General features: G+C 37.4%; 1 protein-coding gene across 1 annotated transcript in view; it reads right to left on the reverse strand.

Moving 5' to 3' along the window:
* Positions 1-619: 619 nt before the first annotated feature.
* The window catches only part of LOC126817217 (regulating synaptic membrane exocytosis protein 2), a 43,762-nt gene continuing 23,690 nt past the window's right edge, over positions 620-20,691 (reverse strand). The window contains exons 8-20 of the mRNA XM_050544028.1: positions 20,235-20,355; positions 18,641-18,684; positions 17,851-17,918; positions 16,672-16,850; positions 15,938-16,031; positions 14,930-15,239; positions 12,829-12,912; positions 11,261-11,455; positions 8,794-8,896; positions 5,088-5,182; positions 3,976-4,089; positions 3,000-3,142; positions 620-1,240 (exon numbers count right to left, since the gene is read on the reverse strand). Of these exons, the coding sequence (XP_050399985.1) occupies positions 1,076-1,240; positions 3,000-3,142; positions 3,976-4,089; positions 5,088-5,182; positions 8,794-8,896; positions 11,261-11,455; positions 12,829-12,912; positions 14,930-15,239; positions 15,938-16,031; positions 16,672-16,850; positions 17,851-17,918; positions 18,641-18,684; positions 20,235-20,355 (1,715 nt within the window). The 3' untranslated portion in view covers positions 620-1,075. The remainder of the gene's footprint in view (positions 1,241-2,999; positions 3,143-3,975; positions 4,090-5,087; positions 5,183-8,793; positions 8,897-11,260; positions 11,456-12,828; positions 12,913-14,929; positions 15,240-15,937; positions 16,032-16,671; positions 16,851-17,850; positions 17,919-18,640; positions 18,685-20,234; positions 20,356-20,691) is intronic.

Below are 20,691 nucleotides of genomic sequence, written 5' to 3' on the forward strand. Positions count from 1 at the left end.
CCATTCGACCCCCCCACCCCAGCCCCAACGGAATGTGATTTAACGTCTGGTCAGCACAATACTGCAATCAACACGTGGTGTTTTTCATTTCAATGGTTACATACATGTACAATGAGGACACGGGCGGACCGTGATTTTCCACCTACCCGAACCACTAAACACTATTTTCTTGCATCACTGTCATGCATCACTGGCAAGGGGGGACCGCACCGGAAAATTCCATTAAACCTTTTCGGCCAAAACCAAGTCACAGAACAAGGAAAGTTATTAGTTTATACACTGTGTATGTGATTTTAGGCTGAATGCTAGTACAGTATAATTGAATTAAATTCTAGACTAGACATATTAAACTGAGATCTAATTCATCTTAACGGCCCATTTCCATATTACATAGGATCGCCATACAGATGACAAAACTAATAATACGTGTCAATGTCAGGAAGTGATGTCATCTTCCGGTTCTTAATTAAAGTTGATAACCAGTTTAGATCACCCTATTTCATTTCATTTCTAATTTAGCCCAGTTTTAAAGATCAAACTGTTAAAAGACTTTAATTAATCGCAAATAGATGAGACTAAAATAGCGTCTATCCATTTCAATAAATATGACCCATTAACATATAATATAATAAAGATTTTATTACATGAAACTCTGGCACCAGACAGTTATAAAACTGTTTACATATAGTAAAAATAAAACAACTTTAATTTGGATCAAATTATTCTTTTTATCGTTCGATTTAAAACTATAATGTCAATGGTCGCTCTTTTATCAGCCATATTGTTCTGTGGCACGAAAGGTCAATCAACCATTTTGGCTCATAATGACATATCTCTTAATATGGTTGATATTGTACCGAAGGCCATCTTTGATATCCTTATCTTTAAGAGACAGTCGATAGCCATGTTCAGTTTGAAAACCACAGACCGAGATGAAGCATAACCGTCATTTATAGCTTTTTATTATCTCTTGTAAAGTTCTTGAGTTTCATCCTGTCTAACCATTCCATCTTTCATGTCCATTGTATTTTCTTTCTCTAATCACTGCGTCTATTTTCACCTGCGATGTCACTCATCACCAATTCAATGAATCGTTGGACCCAAGATCTGTAGCATTTTGTTTAAAGAGTTTGTACCAGGCCATTGTGTGTAAAGATAAATCCAAACTATCCAACTTAACAACCGCTTCCCCGACAAAAATCTTCCTATCAAATCCTTTGCTTTTTTCCCAAATTGTGACCTGAAAAATGAAAAAAAATGACATTAAATAATACCTCTTTAATCAAAGACTTGTTTTCAAATTATCTGTGAAATGAAATGAAATGAGGTTTAACGTTCTACTGTTCTGCTCCGAACTGGGCTAATGAAGACGGGCATACGTCATACTGTTCATACAGTGTGCTATGAGGGAAATTTGGCCCCGACAGCGGCACTACGGCCTACTCTTATATCGAATTCCAACTGTCAAGGGATTTTTTTACGTGTACGCCAATCCGAACGACTAGACAGCTGTATTATCTTTGTATTGTGACTTTGCGATACTTTATTTAAAGAATCTTTTAGTCACAATTGTTCTTCTTATTGCATAAGATCATCTGATAAAAAGCCTACTATTAACACTGTCAACAACCGCAAAGTGAGGTGGGCGCGCGTTTTCCACTCCTTCTCCCATCATATAGAATCTTTTGCCCTTTTCGACAATCATATTTTTAATGACTCTCTCGTGTCATCGTGTGTACGTGTCTTAAACATACCCTAGGTTGTGCACCATTAGCGTTTATAAATCTCCGAAGTAAAAGAAAATCACAAAGCTAAGCTGATTCTATTGTCATTAGCTTAGATGTTGACGCGATCTTCAATCAGCATGAACAATAACACGTCTCCCATATTAACTTAGTTATACCTCAACAATTCCCATTTGCTAATTTCGTATCCAATTAAATATTAATTTGGATGAAATACATAAACGAAACATTGACTTATCTCCCATATGACTTTATTGATATACTGCGGAAATCCCAGTTGTTAGTTTCGTACCTAATTAATTATTTGGATGAGTGTCCTGGTGGTGACTTTAATGACGTGATACAAAAAAATACACCAGCAATACAAAGAACGAACATTAACATGTTTCCTAAATGAGCTTATAGTTATACTGAGAAAATCCCAGTTGTAAGTTTCGTATCTAATTCCTTTTTTTAAAATTTGGATGAGTTTCCTGATCGTGACATTAATGTCTTATGACATGCTACAAAAGCTCAATCATAAATACAAACAAATATTCCCCATTGAAACCCATTATCATAAATATTATTTTTCCTACAACCAAGATTACAGAACTGTCATTTCATCATTCCGCCGTTTTTACTGAGATGATTAACGGAATAAACTGCACGACAAAAAAAGTCAGAAAAAACCACACGGGACTATGCGCAATAAGCAGATTATAAGTATAATGGTCATATGAGACTTCTGAGGTAAAAGAGTTACGTCACTACAATTCTGATATGAGACTTCTGAGATAAAAGAGTTCCACAGGTGGATTACATTAGTTACGTCACGTCTACTCCATAGAATCCACATAAAGATGCATTATGTAAGCTCTAGATAAAGAGCTGACAGTTCTCACTATAATAGTTAAAAACTAGATAATGAAAAAGGACTACATGTATGTTGATAATTTCAGTCAAATTAATTCACTCTGAGCGGAGTTATAGTCGATTGCAGAACAGTGTTGCCAACATTGTCATCATTGCTATCGTTGTTACGATAATAAACAATGTGTCGATTATCCATTTTTAAATTAAATCATTAACTGTCATCCGTATTTAACTCTACTGAAAATTTAAACATCCGATGACACCATGAGTTGATTATGTTCTTGACAAGTCTAAATGTCTAATTGATAATTTAAATAACATTTGCGGCCTGAAAAACAACTGCAATAGGCAGATGTAGCTCTTGAATAATGCATATTTAAGATGGCAACTTTTACTGACCCTCATACATCTGCCATGAACATTAGAAGCCGAGTATTTGATTTTACTTCTATATTGTGGAATACTGGAAGCTTTAATCAATCTTGTTTTCTTTTTCTGTATGATCTTTCTACCTTCCACCAGATAAGTTTTAATATACGTATCTGAAATTATAATCATTGGGAAGTTATAGGTAGGTGTTTCTAAAAGCTTTTAAATGGACGCGGTAGCCGAGTTGTGTCGAGTTTGAATCTCGAAGTGGGCAGAGAAGAATCTTTGGGTATTTTTCAAACCCAACCTTTAATTGTCAGGGGTTGACCTTGGTGAAGGCTAAGATAGTTTTACTGTTTTGAAGAATAGATATGAATACAGTAGTACAGTAACACCGAGAGAGAGAGAGAGAGAGAGAGAGAGAGAGAGAGAGAGAAATGGGGTTTAACGTCCACTCGACACAAACTGCATCATTTCGGGAGAAACGCATTGTTCCATTTTATTTCAATAATTCGCTTGCCCGTCGGGGTCTTTAGCAGTGGGAGGAAACCAGAGGACCCGGAGAAAACCAACGAGGTTGGCCAAGCGACCTTACTTCTTGTCACGCACAAGCGGGGAATCAAAACCACACCACCTGACTCAATGACAGATCTTATGTTACAAGGCGCACGTGTTGGCCATTCTGTCACGCAATTCGGTCTTTAGTTAAAAAGCACCGAATCGTAACCTGGTGGTTCTAACAGACCGTAGAGCTCTTCTACGAACAGCGCCAGCACACGTAACCATAACAATACCATATATTAAACCACGATATCTAATTGTTAACCCATTCCTTTTATTATAGATGCTGGGGTGGAGGTGGATGAGGTTGGCCACGTCATGCTATCTAAACAGGACGACACATCAACGACCCGCAGGATGTATGTAATTAAAGATGTGTAAATGGAGTAAATAATGTGTGAACAATCACAATAAATACAATAAACTCGTTACTATGGTAACCTACCTGGTGATGTATTGGTGCCACCCAGATAAAGATTCCTGGCACAATATATATCCACTTCTAACTGACCTTTTGTTATCATAAAACCCAATTTAACATCGCCACACACTTCAGATTCTACAATTAAATGTCACATTCGTGTTATGAAAAAATATCTTTATTGATATTTACACTATGAACTATATTAGACTGTTAGAGCATTGACTCTGCACTAAAAAGAGGACAAGACAGCAATCCAAAGCTGTGAATGGGAATACACAATCTATACTAGTATTTGTAACTATCGTTTGTTTGTTTGTCTGTCTGTTCGGGGTTGGCGGCTACACTAGGGTTGTCCCTAGGCTGAAATTTGGTGTATAAGGGTAACTGGGACTGGGAAGTAACATAGGCCTGGTGGCGATGGACTATCACTTCTGGTATCGGTATTAGACTACTTGCGGTTCACGGCTAAACACGTGCTATGCCGGGTCAACCGCTAGTGGTTAATAAAGGGGATATTTGTTTATTGATCTGCTTAATATGGGAAAAATGAAAATGAATTGGGTTAAACGTCCTACTTTTTTGAAGGAAAAAGTACTTTTCACTGAATTCCAGCTATCGAGAGTTATTTTCCTTGCACACTAACGACCAAAATTGAACCCGTGACCTCATGGTATATATAAGCAACCATAAATACTCTTACAAAAACGCAGGTAAGTGCAATGGAATTTTAACTCGTCTCTATGTCTTTTAGCGGGTGGGATGGGGTCTAAGCTGTAAGACCTGTTATCTGGACGCATGTGGGTTACTGAAGGAAAGTAACCTACGAAATGCCCTACCATGATTTCTGTTGCGTGGAGGTTATTTACACCCTATTCCCGAGTAAGTTGTACATATATAGCAGACCGTGAATGCCAGTATGAGGTATATATATATATTGTACATACTAGAAGGATACCTGACTTCACCCGGGGGTGGTAGTCCATCGCCACCAGGGCCTATGTCACTTATCAGTCCGAGCTACCCCAATACACCAAATTGTAACCTCGGGACAGCCCTAGTGTAGACGCAAACCCTGAATAAAGAGACAGCCGAACAAACGACAGTCACAAATATCCTATATTGTTGATAATTACCTGCCGAAGGTTTTGGGGTTAGTTGTCCTGGTCCTAATATAGAGGTTATATCGTCACCATCTGGCGCAGGGCGGTCTGGTGTATCAGGCACGTCCCTGAAAAAAAAAAAGTTACAAATGTATTTGCGTATATTTAATGTTGACCTCTGTATAGGATCAAGGAACGTATTGAAATTTCAGACATAGTGCTGTCTGGCAACCTATATACCAGCAGCAGTTTTATTGTTCCAGCAATTTTTAAGAAAAACTCTCTCCGGTGCTGCCTCTATCGGGTGACGGGCGGTAGGGGTTGGGTACTAACTCTGGGGAATCGTCAAGGGAGGTAACGACAATATACCCACAGCGAGCAAGCACAAAATTTCGTGATTCCTTTATAACCAATTACTACTATTTAAGGTCAAGAGAAAAAAACTATTTCGAGTTGGCTATTATTATGACAAAAATGAGCCACGGTGGCTCAGTGGGTAGGACGTTGGCGCGCTAACCTGGAGGTCCGGTGTTCGATCCCTGCGTTGGCCGAGAAAGTTCATCGGGATTTTTCCGGCGTGGTTCCTCCTTGTCAGTGATGCAGGACCGAGTGCCTGGCAAGGGACAATGTATGGTGGACTTTAAAGATCCCTTGTCAGTTGGCATGCGATATAAGAATCGACCGTAGCGCCACCGCTCGTCTTCATTAGCCCAGTAGGACGTTAAACCCCATTTCATTTCATTTATGACAAAAAGCAGAAACAAGATCGACGTACTGTCACTTTAAATCTGCCATTACCATATTTGATCAATACACTGACATACATGTATAGTATTTCTTTAGATGTTAGATGACTTTCTGGCTAGCGTTTCATCTCCGTGACAGATGCTTTTTGGATTCCAAAGTACAAGAGAAAGTACAGAAGTGCTTCATTTTGAATGGCATGAAAAACATGTTGTTTATTTCAACGGTTACGCGAGCAATGCGGGGCAATCTGAATAAAATACAAATCTATATTTCGTTTCGTTTTTTTTATACTTTCGATGGCCTACACTACATGAAGATTTGACAAGTTATAGCGATAGGTCACGTCAGGGGTCAAAAGACCGACTTATGACCCTATGACGTCAGACATTTGATTAACCAATCAGCATTGATGTTACTAGTGGATTACCCACAGTTCCATGAAAAACACGCCTAAAGCTCGCCGTAACAGACCGTTTCATTGGCTTATCCCTGACAACATTCAGAACACGAGTTAAATAACAACTCTTCCAGATCCAAGTGTAGTACAGACAAGTAAAACGAAATTTTGAACTATAAAAACGAAACGAAATAGGATCTGTGTTTTAACCAGATTGAATGCGGAGCAGGAGAATTTGGGCCAGACAGTGGCGTTTCCTCATACTCTTCTTAGTTTTTCATCTGTCAAGGGCCCTTTTACGTGTTCGCCAATGTATACATGGATCCCGATTTTCCATCCGCACCCCGACACGTGAAAACCGGATTTTAAAGATCTGGAAGGGTCCTCTCGGTCCACGCTCGGATTCGAAAAATGTGCACTGAAACCGATCACTCCAATGGCGACAGCTGTATTCTTTTGTATTTAGACGACGTTCAAGAACAGTGATTTGATATTATCTACATATTATTTCATTCATTATTCACAAATTCATTATTTTCAACAAACCAGACAGTCTTTAAAGTAATCAATAAAAATTACGATGTAAACGTTATAAAGGAAACAATTGTATCTGAACAAGTGGTTCGATGCGATTGCCATCCACAAGCTAGAGCGCCATTTTTCGTACAATCAGTTGAAATAATCCAGGGATTTACGAGCTGTTATTTGCCCTAATCCAATCCATCATAGATCTTGGGAATGTAAAAATGCATTTTAAGTCTCAAAATCGGATAAAAATGTGACCTGTAGAGTGTTCTCGAATAATGTGAACGGACACACGAGTGTCCGACATAATATGTCCACATAAACATGTCGGCGTATAAAAATGTGCCAAATAATAATAGTTTGCAGTATATTTCAAGAATAACAAAAACAGAAAAAAAAAATCAAAAGCAAAGGGTCAAATAGTTAAAAATCAATAAAGCTTTGTTACGATTCTCTAGTCAATCTATTTAAGCTTGTGATAAATCAGTTCATGTTCTTTTATATCAATTATCAGGGAACTCGAAACGGGAGTTGCATCCGGCTGTAAGTTAATTAGAACGCTGGTAATATGTTTTATAGACGTACACTATACATTGTGAATTCTCTAATATAAGTAATCATTTTTATGTATTATGGCGGTAGCGGTGTGAAGCTTCGTGTCGAGTTGGCAGAAATAGTTCCGAATGACATTCTGAATAATTTATTAAGCTCACACATTCTAGTGACATGACAACATTGAATGCATTTTAAGCTCGCAAAACAAATTTCTTGATTTGATGAATTTTCGACTGAAACTGACTTCGGCTATTTTTACTAAAAGCAAATATAGACTTAAGCCCCGTTTACATGACCAAATAATACACATATGTGCATATTTGCATATATGTATTAATTACTCACGTATGCAAAAGTATATTTGCTAAGCGTTCACATGTTGTATAAGCATTCACAGTAAATATGTAATAAAGTGTTTAGATGTCATTTAGTCATGGAGCGGATAGCAAGGATTCGTCGTCAAAGAACCTTTCAATTCTTTTAAGTGTATGAATTTTTACCTTGCATTGATCAGAGGTTTTCTCAAAGCCTTTCTCAGACAGTTCTGTTGATAAACTTTTATAAATGCTCCCATTATTTACAGTTGGGTCCTCTAACTGATGCTCAATACTATTTTCAAGCCAAATACTTATCAAAGCCCTAGTTGCTTCATCATCCCATGCGATTCCGCGACTTTTGCGACCGACTTTACCTCTAGACATCTTGCTGACTATTCAGACTACTAATGACGTATTTGTTTTACCCAAAACACCACTCAACATCATATATTTAGCGATGATGCAACTGATAATGAGATATACACACATATGCAAATATTGCCGAGTGTTTATATGACACAATCTGCACAAATACTTACCCTAAATACTTTTGCATATATGCAAATATACTTTTGCATATGGTCAGGACTAGGTGCAAATTTGCACCTGCAGTATTTTTACACATGTATGCAAATGCGTTTACATGACGAAATTTGCATATATGAGTAATGCAAATTTCGTCAGGTAAACGGGGCTTTAAATGCCATACACAATGAAAATTAAGTATTACATAAAAGTCTCATTGAAATCACATACTATTCAAGCTATCAGTGGTCGAAACGAGTGTATAACCCGCATATTACTGGATGACCACGACTTTACTGTTTGGACCGCATATGAGATGACGAATTTGTGTGTGAGAGAGAGAGAGAGAGAAATGGGGTTTAACGTCCACTCGACGCAAACTATAGGTTATTTCGGGACTAAGACATGGTTCAATTTTATTTCAATAATACGCTTGCGCGTAGGGGTTTTTAGCAGTGGGAAGAAACCGGAGGACAGGGAGAAACCCCACGAGGTTGGACAGGCGACCCTACTCTTTGTCACGTACAACCGGGGAATCGAAATCCCGCCAGTTGACTCAATGACAGACCGTTTGATACAGCGCACCGCCACACGTGCTAACCATTCGGCCATCCAACCCCCCTGACATGACGAATGTACGAGAATATCTTGTATACCGGGACACAACACTTACCTTAAAAGATCCTCATCATTTTCTGAAGGCCCGTCTGTGTGGTAGCTTGACTGGCTGCTGCGCCGACTTAACGGGTGAGGTGGGGCCAACATGTCTAGATTAACTGAAATAAAGAGATATAATAGTACGTTGATAATGGATAAGTTAATTAATGTCTAATTAATAATTTAGATAACATTTCAGGCCTAAAGAAAGACCTGCAATAGGCAGATTTAGCTCTTGTATAATGTATGTTTAATGATAGCAAACATCTGAGCATCGGAGTAAAACTAAGGATGTAATTGAACATTAATTATAGCAAACATCTCAACATCAGAGTAAAAAATAGGACAGAGAGAGAGAGAGAGAGAAATGGGGTTTAACGTCCACTCAACACAAACTAGGTCACTTCGGGACTAACACATGGTTTAATTTTATTTCAATAATTCGCTTGCGCGTAGGGGTCTTTAGCAGTGGGAGGAAACCGGAGGACCCGGAGAAAACCCACGAGGTTGGACAGGCGACCCTTCTCCTTGCCACGTACAACCGGGGATTCGAAACCACGCCAGTTGACTCAATGACAGACTTTATGGTACAGCGCGCACGTGCTAACCATTCAGCCACCCAACCCCCCAAAATAGGACAGAATTGAGCGTTAATGACAGTAAACTGAAGTATGAAAGCTTTTTAAGAATAGTTTAAACCGTTTTTTTCTTTAGCCAAAGTCGATCTTTGCCGATGTTAACCTCCTTTAGTGTTAAACATACATTATGCAAGAGCTAAATCTGCATATTGCAGGTCTTTCTTTAGGTCTTAAATGTTATATAAACTATTAATTAGGCATTTATTCACAAAACAAGACCATAATCGACGCTCGATGGCATTGGATACTCGAGATTTTAACTAGATTAAAACAGTTCGACATTTAAAAATTTAATTTAAAAATGGGAAAGCGAGGCTAACTCCCGATTATACCAGTGCCCTGGTTACCACTGTGCACACATCTTGTCAAAACTACAATGATAACTTGGCTGAGAATGAAGTAATTTGAATGAAATTTTCAACATTTTCTTTTTTTATCATCTATTTTTAAATTATTATAGCAATGTATCTTTAAAGCGAGAATTTCAAAACATAATTATTTCTATGTCTTTTGCTCAATAGGTTGTCAACTCACTATTATACGATTATAGGTATTATTCTCCCTCTTAAAAATCCTTTGACCCCGGATATAATAACATAATTACCTCCCTTGTTTTTCTATTCCCCCCATGGAATAGCTATCTTCAAACGTTTGAATTTAAAGTTGAAAATGATATTTTTGCCAATTTCTCAACTGGCAATAGTGAATTATAGGATTATTCTTTAACAAGGTAGGATTGTTTATAGATACCATCTATTTTAAAGCTTTATTTTAATAAATTTTAAAAATATAACTTAAAAATATGAAATTGCAGCTTTAATATACTTGACAATCAGGAATTATCAAAAAATTATTTCTTTCATTTTGTACGTGACCATCAACGAGTACATGGGTTGACCTTGACATTTGAATTTTCAAACAATGCATTTGGGAAATATCGGAGTCTGAAGAGTACAGTAAGCTAGTTTATCGACGACTAGAAATGATCATATTTGTTTTAATATAATTCAAGGATTCAAACTGGCCTTATTTTATAAATCAATAACAATATTTCAACTTGAAAGATTCCAGACAGGTACTAGAGGAAGATAAATGCGGTACGCTGGTCTTTTGTAAAGTAAGCAGGAAACTATGGATAATTCCTATCAGACACTCCCAGTAGACTTGCTAATGGATAAATAATTTCACATGGAAGTCTAGTGGATATGACAACAATATAACTCATCCACACGGGATCAAATAAAATAAGAGTTTTACAATTTTTATATCATTAACTGGAATAGATGGTTTAATAGTTGGCTGTAATATTATCATGTTCACAGCAGCCATTCTTTGCATATAAATTTTGCTCTAGATTTTTCCTTCTGATATATAGGCCAACTGGACAGGACATTAAAACCGATTGGCTAATTCGATGTGTTATGTATTTAGTCTAATCTGAAACCCAAACAGGTCCTTTAAAGAAGCTAATTCTCTAGCTCAATATTTTCCATATTCGAAATTAAAAACACGAATTAAAATTGATCAGTTTCAATCAATATTGATGTTGTTATCTTGCCTGAAACTACGGGTGCCAATTTGTAATGAACAAATAAAAACATATCCTACAACACGATGTGGAAGTAATTAGTAACGGCTGATTCACAAACGACAAAATAATAATTTAAAAAAACGTGTAGAATGCACTAATAAGCATAAACTAACTACTGCAGTTCAATTTGAATATAGATCACTTTAAATACATTCATGTTACATTAATATGTGCTTTCAGAACCATTTTTGTCTATTTCAAGGTTCCAAAAAATAGAGCCATACACCCTTTAAATATCACACTTTTATACTTACCATTAGAAAGTTTACGCAGTCTGGGACTGTCGAAAGTTTCTGTTTGTTCCAGACTAAGTCCACGGCTGAGTTTTCTAGGGATAAAGCCATCGCTATCGTTTTCACGCTTATCAGATATAGATAAGGATAAAGACACTTTACAAACAGCATTAGACATTCTCTTCTTCACCTTCTTACTGAAACTTTGTCGTTTACCTGAAAGTTAGCAGTAGAAAAACCTACGGTTAGAGGTATAAAGCCAAACGTTAGAGGTATAAAATCCAGAGTTAGAGGTACTAAACCTAAAGACTAAAACCTGAAGTTAGATGTATAAAACCTAAAGCTAGCAGGCTCTTAGCTAGCAAGGGGGGGAAGGGAGCAAGGCGGCAAGGGGTACGGGGAGGGCAAGGGGACAGATGCCCCTCCCCGCTGGAAGGCGCCCTTTCCATTGGACGCAATACGAAGCCAACAACCAACGTGCCCATCAGTTTGACTAATGTCACTCGCGTTTATGAGCGCCTCGCCAATCATGTCGTTATATATGACCCCCCCCCCCATCCAAATGGCGAGGCGCCTCATAATGAATCACACGATTAACACCACAACTTGATTGATTGGGCGCCCAAAACGGAGTGATCTGTGGGGTACCTCATCCCGGAGGAGGGCCCATAATGACATGATTATAAAACATTCTTTAAAAGCGTCATCATGGGCAACGCCGTTGGTAATCCGGGAACTTGAAAGTAGTTCCAATGGCGGACTTCGTCATACAGCCGAGGCTAGATGTAGGGTATCTGGAATCTGCTGAGGGTTTGCCGAGTGTGAAGCGCCCAAAACGGCATGATTGGTTGGGTGCTTCATCCCGGAGGGGCGCCCATAATGTTAGAGGTATAAAACCAGAAGTAAGAGATATAAAACCTCTAAAGTTAAAAGTATAGGTTAAAGGTACAAAACCTTACATTATTAGTATAAAACCAAAGTTACAGGTATAAAGCCCAACGTTAAGAGTATAAAACCTAAAGCTACAAATATAAACCTTAAGTTGGAGGTGTAAAAGCTGAAGTTAGGACGATTCCGCTGGTATTATTAATCAGATTACAGCGTTTGGTTGAACTAGACTAGTATAAACTCTTTATATTATTGAAATCTTTTTCTTTAAAAAATCAGATAGACCCAACCAATTTGCTGTATCGAATTCCACATTATGATGATCAAATCGGGTTTTTTTTCGAACACAACGTAAAGAAGATCAACAACACAACTGCTAATAAATCAAATGAAATAAAGTTTAACGTCCTAGTTTTCGGCACCGACTGGACTAATAAACACGGCTATACGCCACGGAGTGTTTTATAAGGGAAATGTTATACTCTTTTTTCGAATTCTAACTACCCGGGGTTCTTTTACGTGCACGCCGAAGTGTACACGGACCCCGTTTTTTCACACCATCCAAACGACTAGACATAGTCCTTGGCGGGCCCACCTATTAGTATGACATTTTACGGACACCGTATTGGGTATATGTCACAATGTTCAATAATGAGAAGTGGTATCAGGTGTTCTAAACGTGAAATATTGTAAAAGCTTACCTTCGTTAAAGATGGCATCCGGAATATTAGTTGGTGATGGTATCGGTGATGGCGTATAATGGTTATCAATGCCGTGGCCTGTAACTGAAACAATTAGCAAAATGAGATAAATAAAAATAAAGTTTTACATGTATCCTCGATAATCAGCATAAATTGCAACTCCGTTATGGACGATCGCATTTGCACCATGAGTTTACTATGAATAGTAATTAAACAGTGGGGTACTAGTCTGGGGCTGGTTTCACGAAATTTTAACTAAGATAAAATCCAAATTTCAGTAATTTGATTGGATAATATTAGATTGATTTTAGTGCTTAGCCAATCAAAATTGAGATATCTACTAAAATTTGGATTTTATCTTTAGTTAAAATTTCGTGAAAGAGGGCCCTGATTCTAACCGATACATCGGATGTTCGATGTAATTCTAAAGATTATTTGGAAGATTGGCAGCCGACAGTAAAACTCCCCAGAGGACAATAATTTAAAAAAAAAAAATAATAATAACACGTATGCAGAAGCGTTACAACCGTAATTTCCCATGCATAATCGTAAAGATAAATCGACCATGTTGCGTTTTATATTCCGTAATTTATATTTTATCCGTGTGCAGTCTCAAAACAGTAACACAAAACCGCAACGAAACGAAGAAGAGAAAAGACAACGACAGGGATACAGATTCGACTCGTCTGTGTTTCGAATACCTGTGTCCTTAAAAAATCACGGTTAAACAAATAGTTTCTGTCTTTTTCAACATTTTTGGGAAAAAAAATAACTAACACCTTTTTACTGTTAAATTTTTTCATGGAACAATAGACTAATAGTTCCTTGCTTTTAAAACACTTCATTTAAAGACACATTATGTAAAATTTAGATAAAGAGCTAGCCATTCTTACTATACTAGTTCGAAAATAGATCATGTAAAATGAATAATTTGAAAATTTTATTCCAATTACTCTATTGCGAGCGAAGATATTAGCCATTGAAGGTTTAACAAGACGTGCGCAAAAATTTCAATCACCGTACTGGTTGTTCGAAGCTAAAGTCTCGCTCCTCCAGTCTTAGATTATATCAAAATATGTCTGAACTGTTCTAATCTATTTAATATCGGAGAAATAAGTTAATTAATGTCTAATTAAGAATTTAGAAAACATTTCAGGCCTAGATAAAGAAAGACCTGCAATAGGCAGATTTGATTTACCCCCACTGTGCCAGTTTTATTGTTTAGGGATTAATCAAATAATTAACGATACAACAATGGGGATTAGTTAGGATTAAGGGTTAAGGGTTTACCAGAGGATTAACAGTTTAATTCAATATTTTATTCCATTTTAAATCTACCTTTTTTATACTAAAATACAGTATTTAAAATTTTTAGCATATAATGTACTAATGTACAAGTTATCATTTAAACATTTTCCTATTAATAATACATCTTCAACAAAATACATCTTACAATCCAACTAATGGGAAACAGCATCCCCGTACTCGATGACGGTGTAATGCCCTTCATGGAGGCGCCGCTTTTCTGTTACCAGTCTGGGCCCTCTTTCACGAAATTTTAACTAATCGTTGTTGGCCGGATGGTTGTGGCAATCTCTGTATGTGGTGATCAGGTTGTCGAAGGTATTGATGGTCGATGGACAAGTAGTCTTACAGCATCTCCAATGGACCATATCCCCTTTCCTCGTTCGAATTCTAAATTTATGCCCTCCTGAGCATTTGGTATGAAACTAACATCTACTTGAACGTTTGCCATCTTGTGATATCTGTCAGATCAATGTTGTTGACAAATGACAGTGGTTCCATATATAGAGTGTCCTCTGAACAGAGTTCACCACTTAAGTAAGTTTTAACAAAAAATTGCTTATCATCATGATAAAATAAGATGAACACAGTTTACTTGCCATATGCTGAACGAATAATCTGTTGAACACAGTTCTCTACACCATACAATTGGCCCACTTGATTAAGCCAATTAAGGCTGTTAATTAAAATCCGATAATCTAGGATAATCCAGGGATTAAAAACTGGCACAGTGGGAGTACCCCGCAGATTTAGCTCTTGCATAATGTATGTTTAATTAGATTAAAGTAAACTGTACCTGTTTGCATCTTAACCAAAAGTCTGTTACTAGTGTGTTCATAAGATGGTGTTGTTGGTAGGGAACGATGAACTGACGGATGGTCATCACCTTTATCTTGTGATCCGATCAGGATATCTGCTTCAGATATATCCCCAACAGATGATTTACGGTCTGGAAGAGGGGAACTATTCTCGTCATGATCTTCCAGGTCGTACCAGATTGGACCAACTGGAACTTTGTCTTTCAGATCTAGTAAAACCTCCCCAATAAAAATATCTCCTGTTAGCTTCTGACTCCATATCGTAATTTCTACCGAGAGTCTCTTAACCTTAATAAATAAAATATTGAGATATAATTATGAAAAATGGATGAATATAGCAGGAATAAGTGGTGTTTTCAAGAATTTGAGCAGGAGAGGGCCCGGGGTGGAAACATCCCGATGTTTGCAGAGAAAGTTCATTAAGCTGGAGTCACACTGTCCCGAAATCGACACCAGATGGAGGACACACGATAGAATAAATGTTCAAATTCGGCTCTGATTTATAATTGCCATACACATTTGTTACTGTACTTGCTTGGAAACGTTGAGAGAATACTCTTCGAAACGTTGCCTAAATAAATCAGTAATTTTTTCCATAAGTATGTGTTATAGTTTATTGAATAAGGATCAAGGTTCCCTCAAGAAATTTAATCACTATTGTGTTCACAAGCTTTTTCGGACAAATAGTATATCCCTGTAACAGATAATCTTAGATTGATGAAAATCAACAGGATTCATCCGTTACGATTCCAAGGCCTCAATAGAGTTAATTATCACACAGTCCTAATGCTGTTACACAAAACTTGAAAGAAATCTGAATGGAAGGTCACGTAAAACTGAATATCGACAGGGTTTTTACTCTTATGACCACAGTGCTTCAAACCAAACGTGAGAAGAATCCGTTGAAAATTGTAGCCTACATTCACAAGCCAATTGTTGAAGGACGGACCGACGAGGTGATGCCCATAATACGACATAATAATTACCTCATGTTCTGCTATTTCTGGATATTCAAAAGTTTTATTCCATTCGGGATTCCTTGTCTTTTTCTGCGGTTCTGTCTCATAAAAACAGAACAAACTGTAATAGAAAATAGACTTAATGCAAAAATAAAACAAGAAATAGTTGGCTCTTCAAATGAGAAGTGGTATCGGGTGGTAGAATATAAATAAAATTAAAGAAAATCGGGATAATGAATAAGGGCGTGGGGAAGTTGGCCCAGACAACCAACTCTTGTTTCGATTTCCAACTTTCAGGGGACTTTTAACGCTTAGTAGTGACAATGCGTCATGCTCAGCGGGTCGCCAAGCCGCCAAAAAAGTCTTTTACATCATGTCCAATCATACTTGTTAGTTACAAAGTCCCATGCTCAATGGGTCGTCAAGGCGCTAAAAAAGTCTATTACATTATGTTCAATCATACATTGTCTTAATAGTTAAATTTTAATTAAATTAGCCATCGATGCAATTAAAAATTAAAACCATTAACTCTGAACTGGACAAGCTTGTGACAACTTTTAATTCGGTCATCTCCTACTCGGTTCATCGATTAGAACCAAGAATTAAAAGCGAACTAAAAATTTCTGTTTTATTTAGGGATGCAATTATTGACGTCTTTGAATGAGCACCATATTCAATGGATTCTTTAAGATCTTATTACAGAATTATGTCTCTACGTGACAGAAATATCCCAGTTTCATTAATATTAGATCTTCATTTACCTCCTTTGGGGTAATATATGTACCATGGCGAACGGCTTTGGAATTCTTGAAGCTTCATCAGATAGACCAATATCCGTTGCTTTAATAACCATAACTGATAATATTTCATCCGTGGGCGAATAATTAATCTGCGCTTGGATACGACCGCTCACCTTCCGGGTTGTCTTTTTAATTTCGATCTACAGAGAAGGAAAAAAAACGTTAGGCATGATTACAACGACGAATACTAATAGTGACGTGAGCATATGTTGTAAGCATTTGATCCCATGTATAGCACTGATAATTGTCAGCAGGATCCCGGAGAGCCATTATGGGATAACAGGAACTTAATGTTCAAATCGCGAGATCTAGCATGTCAGCTCTGAACTTCATCATGAACCCATTTTTATTGATTTTTATTTCGTTTTTATACCAAGTTGACAACAAGACGACAGCGATCGCTATAGTTAATCTGACAGACGATAAGAATTGCTGTTGAAATTACCCGATTTCCGTTGTGTTAATTGTTTTGAGGTTTCGCCATTATAAGAAACATGATGCATTTGTCGTTATGAGAGAAGACTTAAGACAAAATGCTCATTGTCACGAATAGTCTTATATATCTATAAACAACCTTCTATAATAAGACAACCATGATATTTATAACATTTTAAATCCTTATTGAAACATTCTGTGTCTCTTTTCAGTATAACCGTTTTTTATGATCTATTCTATATATACGTTAAAAAAATATTTCAAGCAGCTCAAGCCGACAATTACCAGAAATACTATTTCTATTTGAATGCCTGGAGTATGCCAAAATAACTTCATCTAAAGAAGACATGCACATTATTGCTATAATAGTCCAAAAATAGCTAATGAAAAATGAATATATTGAAAACTTCATTCATATTACTTTATTCTGAGCGAAGTTATGACTGTTTGAAGATATAGCGTAGATAGTCCATTATCGTACTTGACAACCTAGACTTCGCTTCGCGTGTCCATTTTATCGTAAATTTTTAAATCTCATGGATGTTTAAATCCATTTAAATCTCGGTCATCCGATGACCTAGAGAGTTGTTTATTGGCATACCATGTTAATAAATGTCTAAATAATAATTTATATAAGATTTGAAACCAAAAGAAAGACCTGCAATAATGCATCTTTAAGTGTAAATTGAGAAATATACAACTTACCGGGGTAGGGGGCAACATTCTTCGCCTTGGTTTATTCATTGTTGGTAATGGATTAGCCATGGAAAGACCTAGAATATTTATACAACACATTTATATTCCCTTAATAGTTATTTTTAAACACTGAACCCCTGTTAAGGTCATAGAACAGGTCATCTTGATCATCTACCCTCTCCCACTCTGCTAGGGTTAGGTTACACTTGTCGAATAACCAGATGCTTGAGATTTAGTATGTATCAATATTGGGAGCCGCGGTGGCTCAGTGAGTAAGACGCTGGCTAGCTAACCTGGAGGACCTGTGTTCGATCCCCGTGTTACCGTCGAAAGTTCAGGAGAAAAGGCCTCGAAAGGGACATTGTATAGTCGCCAGGATGGTACGAAAATTCAAGGTCCCATGTACACATTGGTATGTACGTAAAATAATCCTTGGCTGTTCGAATTCGATATAAGAATTGCCTATAGTACCACTGTCGGGGCAAAATTTCCATATTTGCAAACTATGGCGTATGTCCGTCTCAAGCAGCCCAGTTGGAGCAGAACAGTAGGATGCCAAACCCATTTCATTTCATTTCTGTATCAATTTTAGACAGTTTCATTATTCACCCATCATTGTTATTTAGAATGTCAAATGATGACAGCTAGCTGTACCACGTGACGTGGGAAAGCTTGGAAAGTTGGAAAAATGATTGAAACAACACCACGCAAGTTTGAAGTTGTACCGGTTTTTGAGACGATTGCATGACTATGTTTTGAACAAATGTGTATAGAAACCGTTTACATAATTGTCACTAACCTGTTTTTAAAACTCTTCTATCCCCCGGAGATGCTAACTTATTACTGCAATAAACAAATATCGTTTTTTATATTAGATTAGGAAAGAAGCAATCACCCACATTGGAATCGATTGAAATCATATCGTGGAGTAATCGTGGTGATCCTATCAGGTTTTACCATATATTGTATATATGTGGCCAGTCGTTGTAATTGTGTTTGATCGTATCGAAACGTATCCGAACGTATCTGCACGTACCAGATTGTGGACTCATTAGGGAGAATCCTATCGTAACGCATCACACGACAGTGGGATCCTAGCATTACGAATTAAGACTAAATTATCTTTAAATTTCCCTCTGTGCTTCATGATGTTGGTATTTTTCAGTTACCTATTTATTTACGGTGCATACATGATCTGAAAGCTGTTCACAACATGTAATGGTCGATTTTAATATGTTTCCAATCGATGGTTATGTGTTAAGGACCACGACTGTCGAGGAACGGTGAACCACGATTCTGGCTCAGTGAGTATGTCGCTAGCTCAGTGATCAAGGTGTCCAGGGTTCGATTACGGTGGTGGCTGAGAATGTTCTTTTGGATTTTAAAGACAATAAAACGGGGCCACGGGATACCATTGGCAGTACGTTAAAGATCCTAGTGTAGTTGATAATCTAAATAAGAGTAACATGACTGTATTACCCTTGACAAGACAAAATTTCCCTCGTAGATATACTTCAATATCCCTGTTGGTGCAGGAAATACGATTAACACAATTTGACTCATATCATTTGATAGGCTGGGGTAGGTTGACATGCGAACACGTGTGCTAGTCTCAGCGACTTACTGCACATATGAGAGAGAGAGAGGAGAGAGAGAGAGAGAGAGACGTCCACTCGACACAAACTAGGTCATTTCGGGCCTAACGCATGGTTCAATTTTATTTCAATATTTCTCTTGCGCGTAGGGATCTTTAGCAGTGGGAGGAAACCGGAAGACCCGGCGAAAACCCACGAGACTGGACGTGCAACCGGGGAATCGAAACCACAACAGTTGTCTCAATGACAGACCTTATAATACAACGTGCACGCGCGAATCATTCGACCATCCACCGCCCCTCACCCCCTGCACATATAAGTAATTTATGTAATTGAAATTTGATCTATGAAAACAGACTGGAACCAAAAGTTATAGAGAATTCCCTTTGGTTTCCTCTGACTGTTTTCATTCTGAAACACTAGTCTAGTATTTAAAAAATCAATATGTTAATATAAACGAGTGGGTTTATTTTTTTTAATGTCAACGACATGCAGATTCGTCAAAAGATAAATAAAAAAGCACTGAGGATTGATAAGCTTTTCAAAATAAGTTTTATGTTCAATTAAACAAAAAACATAATCAAGATTGACAACATTGTAAAACTAATCTTCAAACCATGATGTCGGCAGGCAGGCGGATATTATGTGATAATCACGGACTACTTTCTTTTATCTTTCAGTTTGTATTTTTTCTTTATCTCGCTTTGTGGTCTGGATTTTAACCATCAGCCTTTCAGGATGATTACTTATGCGCCTTTGTGTCTGAATTAAAACTATTAAGCCATTATACTGAAATACCTCTGAGATTGATGAAGCACCACGAGTTGAACGACATTTCCTGCTTTATCCGTAATATCCCGTGCTTCCTCGAATGTTACACCAACTAACGACTGGCCATCTAGTTCTAAGATCTGATCACCTTTAAGAAAGAAAGAGAGATGGGGTTTAACGTTCGCACAACACAAACTAGGCCATTTCTGGACTAACATATTAGCGTAGAGGTCTTTAGCTGTGGTAGGACACCGAAGGAATTCCACGACGTGAAGAACCAGGCAGGTGACCCTATTCATTGTGACTGGGATCGATGCCACCCCACTTGACCCAATGGCCGACTTTATGATCTAATGTGCATGTGTTAGACCTCTCCGACACCCAACCGTCCCTGATCACTTCTAAGATAAATGCAGTGTATATATTTAGATTTGAGTGAGAACAAGATCAAACGATGAAATAACGAAATGAAATGAAATGAAAT

This window comes from Patella vulgata, chromosome 4 (genome assembly GCF_932274485.2).
Source record: "Patella vulgata chromosome 4, xgPatVulg1.2, whole genome shotgun sequence".
Classification (NCBI taxonomy): domain Eukaryota; kingdom Metazoa; phylum Mollusca; class Gastropoda; family Patellidae; genus Patella; species Patella vulgata.